The following is an 11,647-nucleotide window of genomic DNA, read 5'->3' as shown; positions in this document are numbered from 1 at the left end:
CCCCCCCCCCAAACAGGGGGATTTTTTTTTTTTTTTTTTTTACACAATGTTTGCTTACGAGCATGGCTTCAGAACTCTGGAGGGACTCGACTTGCTGTGCCTGTACCTGTAGAAGCTCACCGTGCTGGGAGTGGGCAAGAACTGGGTCCTTTTCTCCTCCCTGTTCCCTGGCATCTAACCAGTAGCTGGCCCGGCTTCAATACTCCGTAAACAATGGCTGTATTGATTTTGAAACGAGTTCCCTGCTTTGCGGATTAGCGATCAACCTGATCTTTGGGCCATTTTGTAACAGGAGAAGCACTTAAAGGGCTGCCTGAACTTGAGTTGAATTTGTCCTGGAACAGTAAAGTGGGAGGAAACTTGCCTCTGATCCTCCGGACATTCTGAGAAGGGAGCAAGAGACAAATGCCTGAGCTTGTGGACTACGCCCTCACGTCAGAAGATGGAGCGTTTGTGGGTAAGTGGAATTTGGAAGAGTCCTTCCCAGGAAAACATGTGAAGGCACCCATGATTGGATAGCTTGGAAATCAACGTTGGCTATGTTTTCTCTCACCCTGAATTGAAAGAGTGGTTCACTATATCCCAGGTCACATGAAGATGTACCTCCCTCCTGCCTGCCCCATCTTTCACACCCTGCATCTTTACTGAGTTGTCTTTTGGATTTCCTTCCTTCCAGGTCAGTTGCTACTTAGGCTGCAAAACCTTGAAGTACTTGATCTTTCTATTAACAGAAACATCGGTGGCAGTCTCAACAGTATTGCTCAGGGATTAAAAAGTACCTTAAATCTGAAAGTCTTGAAGTTACATTCACGTGGATTATCACAAAAGAGTGTCAAACTAGTGGGTGAGTTAGGAATGGCTAAAGTTTCTCTATAACTTTGTATTATATGGAATTTTTAAGCTGTTAGGAAATACAACAAAACATAAACAGTAGTTATGTTGGGGAATAAGATTACGGGTGATTTAAATCTTCTTCATGTTTTATTGATTTTCTAAGTCTTTTACAGTGAGCATGTACTTTCATGATTACAAAAATCATCTTTTAAAATGGCTGACTCTGAAAAGGCCAGGATATTTTAGGTCTGAGAGAGACACTATGCAAAATAAGTGTGCTACTAAAGCTGTCCATTTTTCTCTTACTTTTGAAAATGCCAGCATTATTTTATGCTTCGTAGTAGGAAGGAATTGGTACTGATAAAAAGAACAGCTTCAGTGACATCTGTAGTTAAAATTTACTCTGCTATAGAGTATCCACATTAAAGAATAGGAAATGAAATGTGTATTTATCCCTTCAACTTCTAGAGCCTGTAAAATCCTTCTCCCTGGCAGTTTGAATAAGTCTAGAATGCTATGACAGCACCAGTGCTCAAGGATAGCAGGGGAAGATTCATTAGCTGAAAGATTTTGATCAAAACCATTGACGATCAATGCAGATCACAGGGAGTGTGTATTTGAAGCCATTGTCAGGTCCGAAGGGGTAGATGGTACAAAGTGGACAGTTATCCCACTGTCTGGGCTTTTGTCAACATAGTGTACGTATTGTCTCAGTCTCCCTTCTCCACACCTGCCCCCTCTCCTGCTGACCGCCTTGTAATATGTCAGAATGGGGTTCTGACCTTCTTTGTAGATGCTGCTTTTAGATACTTGTGTGAGCTGAGGACATTAGACCTTTCCTGCAACAAGGAGATGAGTGGAGGGTTTGAAGACTCCCCGGGGCTGGCCATGCTCAAGCATCTGGAGGGGCTGGATCTTCGCCAGTGCTCGCTGATGGCCGACGACACGGTGTGGCTGAGTAGGTACTGCAGAGCCGAGGGAGGACTCTTGGAGCCTTGCCATGTGTTTGCAAACCTGGCAAATTTGAGACGTGCTGTTTATGAAGTTACCGGAAGGACCACATCATAAAAGTTTTGTGAATGCCCCAATATAGCATTTGGCAAATATTAAGTGCCCAGTAATTGTTAGTGAATCTAAACTCCTCCTATACACATCTGTAAAGGATAGATGTGGCACTTGAGGGAGAAAATTTTTGAATTTATGTGGCTGTTTTGAAACGGATCTGTTACTGTTACAAAGTGTATTACAAATAGGGATGTAGAAGGAAAGCCAAAACGAAGGGTGTTGAGTCTTTCTCGCTAATCAGGTGAAGCCGAGGCACTTAGATACAAATGAAGTTACAGAAAGTCAGTGGGACGGTGCATAACGGGTGTACGTTACAACTTTACAAAGGGATACAAAGCAAAATCAGCAAAGGGAAACACGCGTGGGGCAGAGTCCAGAGGAAACCAGGCCCAAGCTTGCAAGATTCCTTTCCCAGCAGAGTAATAAGGATGCACTCCGTTTCTGCAGCACGTTGTAATGTCATGGTCTGAAATGTTTCCTGGGAAGGCTCGCCTGAACCTTCCAGTCCAGGGTTTTTAGTGGGGCTTGGTCATGATCATGCAGGCACCCTCTACGAAGCACATACCAAAATGCCAGACTCACAGAAGGAAAGCTAGTGTTCAGCATAAATCATCTTATTTGTACACAGACACCGTAGGCACAACGAACCACCCTTATAAGTTAGGGAATGGTGATGACACTTCCAAATTCCAAGTTCCCAGATGTCAGCCAAGGGCCAACCTGGCCAGCAGGACTTTGTAGGGATAGTGGTCTCGGGCCTGCTAGGTTAACTCTGTTTTGTCCACATGCGCAAGACTAATGTGGTTGGATTCTGGTGCTTCCTGAGTAACAGTGAAAACAGAGCCCTTCTCTCTGGCCTTCCCTCAAGGGTTATGTCTGTTGACACTCCCTTAAAAGTGAATTGTCCTATGGACCCAACAGGGCTATTATTAATGAAATAAAGGCATTCTATTAATAAAAAACAACAAGTAGTTATTTATTAATATCTGTTAATAAAAATAAGTACATATAATTTATCCCAAATTCTAAGAACTCTCTACTTAAGGTATTCTTGCTCTCCTTTTCATCCCAAGTATTCTGTTTGACCCACAGGGTCTTGGTCCTTGCCATGCACTGCTCCCAGCCCTCCCTCAGCACTGCTCATCTCATTGGCCACGTGTCTGGATGGGGAAAAGTAGCAGGATATGTACGTCTCTTAACCTGAGGTCCACGGCTCCTCCCTTAAGAGAGTCAGTCTATAGTTATGCCTGGGCAGGGGGCTGTGAACTCCCTAAAACTGATTCCAATTCTTTTGTTGGTAGGGAATGTATGGTACATTTTTCTGGCTCCAAAGCACCTGGGATCAGACATCTGAAAGCAAATCCTGGCTCTGGCTCTCATGACCTGTGGTACTTAACAACTCTGTGCTTCAGTTTCCTTGTCTGTAAATGGAATAATAGGATCACATCTCATAGGGTTGTAAGAATTAAACGGGTTATTACATGTGAAGTTCTTGGAAATGTGCCTGGCTCATACTAAATGCTCAATAAATGCCAGTTGTGAATATTATTATGGGGAGACAGTCTATAAATTTTACTTAAAAAGTAAATTTTGGGACTTCCCTGGCAGTCCAGTGGTTAAGACTCCACACTTCCACTGCAGGGGTGCAGGTTCCATCCCTGGTCAGGGAACTGAGATCCCACATACCACAGGGTGTGGAAAAAAAAAAAAAAAGTAAATTTTATTGTAAAAGCTAGCGGTTGCCTGGAGAACCTCTGGTAAAATCCAGATTCCTTCCTGTGATCTAACAGGCCCCCTGGCGGCTCTCCCCCTTGCTCCCTGAACCCAGCCTCAGTTGGCTTCTTTCTGTTCCTTCATATCACTGAGCTCTCTCCTGCATTTGACCTTCCTGTCCTCTAGAATTCCCTACCACCCAGTCTTTCCTGGGGAGCTCTGATTGCAGGTCTCAGTGTAAATGTCCCCTTTTAAGACAGCCTCTCTCTGAATTAGAAGTCCCTGTATCTTCCTTATAGCCTTTATCAGTATTTATAATTATGTATTTACTTGTGTGGTTTTTTAATGTTGATACTTCTCCCAGATTGTTACCCTCTTGAGGGCAGGAATTGTGTTTATTCTTCACTGCATCCTTCAAAGCACGTTTTCGGTATTAGTTAAGTAAGTCAGTAAGTAGATAGACAGGTTAGTAGATAGATAGACAGACAGACAGACAGATAAATTTCTCAAAGGGGGCTATAATCCCCAAAATGGCTAGGTAAACACACACACACACACACACACACACACACACACACATGCCCCACATTCCACTGCTCAGACTAATGTTGTTAGGAAAATTCCACAAAAAATAAATTTGGGGACAACATGAGATTTCATAAATATACTTCTTAGATGGAAAAGGTTGAATATTTTTAAATAAAATTTTGTTTTTAACTTTGTGTCTTCTGCCATCAGAAGGCACAACTCTTTTCAATTATAGCTACACAATCAATGGATCATAATCAAGTAGATATTACACAAAATTACATCATCTGACATAAATCTTTAGACAGTCCCTGACTTACAGCAGTTTGACTTCACACTTTTCGACTTTAAGGTGGTGTAAAAGCAACACACCAGTAGAAACCATACTTAGAATTTTGAATTTTGATCTTCTCCCAGCCTAGTAATATATACGTGGTGCAATACTCATGCCATCACGAGGGTAAACTTAACAATCACTCTGTACCCAGACAACCACTCTGTTTTTCACTTTCAGTATGGTATTCAATACATTACATGAGATATTCAACATTTTAGTATAAAATAGGCTTTGTGTTAGATGGCTTTGCCCAACCATGGGCTAATATAAATGTTCTGAGCATGTTTAAGTAGGCTAGGCAAAGTTATGATGATCAGAAGGTTAGGTGTATTACATTCATTTTTTACTTAAGATATTTCCAACTTATCGGGACGTAACCCCACTATAAGTCGAGGGAGACCTGTTTAATTCAATTTGAATTAAGAAGTAAATCAACAATAAAAAAAAGAAGTAAATCAAGTAAATACATATTTCTCTGCATCACTTTGAGAAAATAAAGTTCAATTTCTTATTGATAGGTCTCTGTACCATAGGAGTGGGAGGGTGCTCTTGTTAGATATTATAAAAAGAATATATATCTACTCTTCAAATGGATATTATATTTTAGAAAGAAGGAAGAATAGTTTAAAATGTAATTGGTGGCTATACCTCGTGGATAAGTTGCTCTGGTTAATTTTTTTTTTTTTTTTTTTTTTTTTTTGCGGTACGCGGGCCTCTCACTGTTGTGGCCTCTCCCATTGCAGAGCACAGGCTCCGGACGCGCAGGCTCAACGGCCACAGCTCACGGGCCCAGCTGCTCCGCGGCACGCGGGATCTTCCCGGACCGGGGCACGAACCCGTGTCCCCTGCATTGGCAGGCGGACTCTCAACCACTGCGCCACCAGGGAAGCCCTCTGGTTAATTTTAATGTTAGGGGAAACCGAGAACTAAGCAGAAAATCTTTGAATTTCCTTTAAAAATCTTTCCAATATACACTATTTCCCTTCTTTGTCTCTGTTAACTGCAGTTAAGTAAACACAAATACATTTTGGTGTTTCAGAGTTCTAGGGAGGTTTGGCCTTGTCTCTGAATTTCAACAGCAACCAGGACATGTAAAACCAGGACACACTCTGGAAATCGTGACTAACTGTGAAAACTGTTTGTCTCTTTCTCCCTCTTAAATGTGAAGTGAAGGAAAGAAATCCCAGTCAATAGTGAATTCCATTTAATCAAGTTTTTTAAATTTGTATTTATTTATTGGCTGCGTTGGGTCTTCATTGCTGCATGTGGGCTTTCTCTAGTTGCAGTGAGCTGGGGCTACTCTTAGTTGCGGTACGCGGGCTTCTCATTGCGGTGGTTTCTCTTGTTGCGGAGCATGGGCTCTAGTCGCCCAGGCTTCAGTAGTTGTGGCACGGGGGCTCAGTAGTTGTGGTTCGCGGGCTCTGGAGCACAGGCTCAGTAGTTGTGGCGCACGGGCTTAGTTGCTCTGCGGCATGTGGGATCTTCCTTGACCAGGGCTTGAACCCATGTCCCCTGCATTGGCAGACAGATTCTTAACCACTGCGCCACCAGGGAAGTCCCCATTTAATCAAGTTTTACTTTTCTAAAGTTTCCAACATTTCTCCCCAATAAAAATAGACAACATAAATTGAGGCCATGAATTTCAGGCAGGAGAAACGGTCTCTACAACTGTCTTAACCTCACTGATAGAAATATGTTGCCCTAGCCTAGGTTCCTCAAATTCAAGGCTTATGGCCTCGAAGGAAACCTAAATTATTGCTATTCTTATCACTGTCAATTTCAGCTGAAGCCTCCGTTCACCTCCCTGCTCTGGAAATAGTCAACCTTTCTTGGAATAAGTGTGTTGGCAGCAACATAAAGCTGCTCCTGGAAACGCTAAAGCTTTCAACGTCCCTTCAGGTGCTGAGGCTAAGCAGCTGTTCCCTGGTGACAGAGGACATGGCTCTTCTGGGTTTTACCTACTGGTTCCATCCAAAGCAGTCCTGGCACTCAGAGCCCAGCGTGCCTGCTCTGGCAGTCCAGGATAAGGGAGGTGGAGAAGGCAGCGAGGTCTGGAGCTAAGCCCTCTGTGCATCTTTGGTTCGAACCCTGGTTGGGGAACTAAAATCCCACAAGCCATAAGGTGCGGCCAAACATTTAAAAACAAAGAAGAAGAAGAAAAAAAAGAAGATAGACATAGATATGGTGGTGGAAGAAGGAGGATTACCTGGTGTAGAATAGAAAGTTGGAACACTGGATGTGCATGGGTGAGGCTCCTTGTCCTTGAGAGGTGTGGGCATGTGTGGATTTTGTTTACACCTGTACCCACCTTGGCTCAGCTGGGTGCAGTTTTCTGTGTTCACCTACTGTTTCCTGTGGATAAATTATGCATAAGCAAACAAGAAATTTGTGTTATGTTCACACTGTTCTCTGATATTTCAATCTAGTTGGAACAAATATGTGTTTTCAAAGCAAGAGTTATGGCCAAACACTGTAATTAGAAGATGTGGACAAATCATTGTGATTTTATTTTGCATTTCCCTAATGACGGTGAGAGTATTTTTATGTGTTTATGTGTTTATCTGTGTTTATCTGTGAACTGCATATATGCCTTGGTGAAGTGTCTGTTCTAATCTTTTGCCTAATTTAAAACACTGGATAGTTTGGTTTCTTCTTAATGAGAGTTCTTTAGATTTTCTGGATACAAGTCTTTTATCAGATCTATAGCTTGCAAATATTTTCTCTCAGTCTGTAACTTGTCTTCTCAACCCCTTAACAGTATCTTTTGCACAGCACGACTTTCAGTGTTTTTTGTTTTTTTTAAAAAATATTTATTTATTTGGCTGTGCCGGGTTTTAGTTGCAGCATGTGGGACCTTTGTTGCAGCGTGAGGGAGCTTTTAGTGTGGCATGCGGGATCTAGTTCCCTGACCAGGGATCAAACCTGGCCCGCTGCATTGGGAGTGCGGAGTCTTAACCACTGGACCACCAGGGAAGTCCCAAGACTTTCAGTTTTGATAAAGATCTATTTATCTATTTGCTAATTTGATGGATAGAGCTTTCTGTGTTGCATCTTAGAACTTTTTGCAAAACCCAAGTTCTCAGGGATTTTTCCTAGATCTTCTTCTAAAAGGTTTACATTTATATTTTACATTTTGACTTATTATCCATTTTGAGTATTCTTATACAAGGCATGAGATATGGGCTGAAAATATTTTTGCACACGACAGCTCAATTATTCAAGCACCATTAATTGAAAAGACTCATTGAATTGCCTTTGCATTTTTGTCAGAAATCAATTGGCCAGTTTGTGAGGGTCTATTTTTGGTCTGTTCTGTTCCATTGGTCTATGCATCTATTCTTTAACTGATACCATACTGTCTTGATTACTAAAGCTTTATAGTAAGCCTTGAAATCAGGTAGCATGGGCATTCTGACTTTGTTTTTCTTTTTCAAAATCATTTTGGTTATTCTAGTTTCTTGACATTTCTATATAAATTTTAGCATCAGCTAGTCAATATCTACAAAATATCCCTCTGGAATTTTGATTGGGATTGCATTGAATCTATAGGTAAATTCAGGGAGAAATGGCATTTAACTATATTGAGCACTCCTATCCATGAACACAGTATATCTCTCTTTTTATTTAGGTCCTCTTTGATTTATTGTATTGGTGTTTTGTAGTTTCTACCATGCAGATCCTGCATATGCTTTGTTAAATTTATATCTAAGTATTTAATTTTTTGGTGCTATTATAAACGGTACTGGTTTCTAAATTTTGATTCCCAATTGGTCATTGCTAGTATGTAGAAATACAATTGATTTTCATATATTGACATTTTATACTGAGACCTTGCTAAACTCATCTATTAGTTCTATGAGATTTTTGGTAGATGCTGTAGGATTTTCTACGTAGGCAATCATGTCATCTATAATTAGAGTCAGCTTTATTTCATCCCGTCCAGTCTCTATACCTTTTATTTTTTTTTTCTTGGTTATTTAACTGGCTAGGATTTTCAGTAGATGTTGAATGAGGTGAGAGCAGACATCCCTGCCTTGTTCTCGATATTAGGGGGAAAGCACTCAGTCTTTCCTATTAAGTATAATGTTAGCTATAGGTTTTTGTTTGTGTTTTGTAGATGTGCCCTTTATCAGGTAAAGGGCACATCCTAAAGATCACATCCTCAGATATCCTAATCTGGCTAGATTTCTTATAATGAATTGAAGATATTTTGTTGAGGATGTTTGTGGCTATGTTCACGAGAGATAATTGCCTACTAGTTTTTCTGTAATATCTTTGTCTGGCTTTGGTATCAGGGTAATAATGACCTCAGAAAATGAGTTGGCAAGTGTTCCTGCCTCTTCTGTTTCCTGGAAAGATTTTGTAGACTTGGTATTATTTTTTCATTAACTTGAAACTTCATAGAATTGACCACTGAACCTGTCTAAACTTGGAGTTTTCTTTGTGAGAAGTTTTAAATTACAAATTCAGTTTAAAAAATAGATATAGCACCATTCAGGTTATCTTTTTCTTCTTGAGTTTTGGTACTTTGTGTCTTCCAAGGAATTGGCCCATTTTACTTAGGTCGAATTTATGGAAATAAAGTTGTTTCCTTATAATCCTGTTAATGTCTCCTAATCATTTTGACTACTTCTTCTGTGACCTCCTTCCTCTTCAACCACCTGCTGGAGAAAATTCTCTGCTTTTAAAGGGCTCCTGTGAGTAGGTTAACCTCGCTCAGGTCTGCGTTTCTTAAACTCAGGTGTGCCATGTAATATAACCCAATCATGGGAACCCATCACATACACAGTCCTAGGAATTAGGGTGGAAATCTTGGGGTCACCTTAGCATTCTGATTACCACAAGAGGTTTATCAATATTACCAATCTTCTCAAAGAATAAGCCTTTGGTTTGGTTTGTTTTCCTGACCTGGACACCATTAAACATATTTAAATTATTTCATTTAAAGTTATTAAAATTTGCTTCTTCAATTTTTTATTTTTTTGGTCTGCATCATATTTTATTAATCATAGTTCCAGCCATTATATATTGTTTCTTAATTTTTACTACCAGGTTTTCTTCCTCAGGTCAAATTTATACTTTTACATTTTGTCAAGGGTATTTTTTGTTCTTTCAATTTTTAGTCAATGATAAGTATTGCTGTGTGTGGCTTTAAGCATTGCCACTTAACTGTTTTGATTATTTCTAATAGAAACTTTAAGAATTTGTTAATCCCTAGTAGTTTGTGTTTTATTCTTTTGTAAATAACAGCATTGGTTTTTTTTATATAGTAAGCTACAAAAATAGTATTTTCATGACCTATGATACTATTACCGGAGTTTTTAAAAATATAATGCATATAAAATACTAAAATATAATAAATAGAGTACTCACATCATTGGAAAATTCAGATAGTATAGGAAAAGTAAAACAATGTCTGAGATTTGCTTTAAAATACTAAAAAACAAACAAACAAAAATTAGGGGAAGGGGACTGGATGAGCCAAGATCAGTGTAATGAAAATAGCGTTGAAGCTGATTGATGGGAACATGGGAGTTCTCACTCCTATTCCATCTACTTTTTATATGTTTGAAAATGTCTTTAATAGAAAATTTTCTAAAGGGAAAAAGCATGCACATTATCTTTAACACTTAGCTAGGTCTTGAGAACATGGTGAGTAATGTTCTGAGACAGAAAGATAGGAAGGGACACGATCAACATGAACACCTAGGGACCAAATGCAGCTGTTGAGTGTCCTGACTAGGATGATGAAAATGATGGGGATGGAGCATCCCATTTGGTGTGGAAGCCGTGATGTGTGAGGAATGATTGAAGGACCAGGGCATGTTTAAGCCTACAGGGGGGACATTTGACAGGACCTGACTGTTGTCCAACACTGCATGGTTGGCACGAGGAAGGAGCTGAGGCTCCCAGCAGGCTGAGGTGGGCAGTGGGGAAAGTCAGATAGGGCCTAGAGGCATGGCTTCCTCCTGCGGAGAGTTGCTTCCCTCTGTTGGGGCAACCTGAAGAGGGACTTCAGGCCCTCTGTTGGGCTGGTCCCCAGTAGAGAAGCTGTGAGAGGGATTTCTCTCTGATCATTGATCAGGTTGAATGAGGAGCCCTCCAAGGTCCCTTCCAACTCTGAGATTCTACACGTCTCATCTCTGTAATTCATTCCTGGTTTTGGCTGAAAAGGGAAGCATGTCCTGTCTGCTTTGGCTATCTCTCCTAGCTCCTTTTCTTAGCTTCATCATTAACTGTTATTTATTGAGAGCCATTATGGGTAGTCCTGTGATATGTGCTATTCAAAGGAAAACTTGATCCATGTCTCTAATTGACCCACGAATTAGAAATTATCCAAGCAGATTTTGCCCACGGAAAGTGCTCAATTAAATAACTGTTGAATGAAGAATGAATAAGCAGTGAATAATTAAACGGCATTAAACAGCAAGAAAACTATTCAGAAATGGTCCTGAGTTAACGCCAGTGAGCCATCACTCTTCCTCTTTAATTAGAGAAAGTCTGCAGTAAGAGTTAGGACTCCAGCGGAGCAGAGAGCAGGAACTCGACAAAAGAGACACTCTTTGGAATGGGATTTGGAAAGAGAAAGAAAAATCGATTTTCAAGCTGTACATGAAATGCAGAGAGGAAATTTGTTACTAGAGTAATTTCAGATGCCCTGAATAAAACTGCTAGCTAATAACATTTCATTACTAAGTATCAGTCTTGTCATTACGAATCCTGGAGCTACTGTGTTGTGTTATTGGAAGTGGGAAATGGTCACACTAGAAAGTATCCTTGGCTTTTAGCAGTTAGAGTGATTTTGTTTTTCAGCATCGGTAATCCAGACAGGTCACCTGGCCAGGCTGCGGAAGCTGGACCTGAGCTATAATGACAGCATCTGTGATGCAGAATGGACCATCTTCTGCCAAAACCTGTGGCTCCTCAAAGAGTTAACCGAGCTGGATATTAGCCTTCAGCCATCAGCTTTTCAGGAGCATGGACAATGGTTTAGACACTTGTTATGTGCCGTGACCAAACTTCCTGAGATCACCGAGATAAGAATGAAGAGGTGGGTCCTCCCAGCCTCACAAGAGGAAGAACTAGAAGGCTTTGACCAAGATCACAAAAGCAGCATTCACTTTGACCATGGTGGGTTTCAGGAAGCTGACTTCTCAAGGCTCAACTAAG

The 11,647-nt window shown here is 40.6% G+C and overlaps 1 protein-coding gene across 1 annotated transcript in view; it reads left to right on the top strand.

The window, feature by feature from the left end:
* The window catches only part of LRRC31 (leucine rich repeat containing 31), a 22,478-nt gene extending 10,832 nt beyond the window's left edge, over window positions 1-11,646 (top strand). Inside the window, 5 exon segments of the mRNA XM_024734137.1 lie at window positions 293-457; window positions 677-844; window positions 1,628-1,792; window positions 6,261-6,428; window positions 11,291-11,646. Coding sequence (XP_024589905.1) covers window positions 293-457; window positions 677-844; window positions 1,628-1,792; window positions 6,261-6,428; window positions 11,291-11,646 — 1,022 coding nt within the window.
* The last annotated feature ends 1 nt before the right edge of the window (window position 11,647 follows it).

The sequence above is a fragment of the Neophocaena asiaeorientalis genome, unplaced genomic scaffold (assembly GCF_003031525.2).
Source record: "Neophocaena asiaeorientalis asiaeorientalis breed wild unplaced genomic scaffold, Neophocaena_asiaeorientalis_V1.1 scaffold280, whole genome shotgun sequence".
Classification (NCBI taxonomy): domain Eukaryota; kingdom Metazoa; phylum Chordata; class Mammalia; order Artiodactyla; family Phocoenidae; genus Neophocaena; species Neophocaena asiaeorientalis.
The sequence above is the reverse complement of the archived record's forward strand: the minus strand, read 5'-3'. Positions and strand labels throughout refer to the sequence as shown.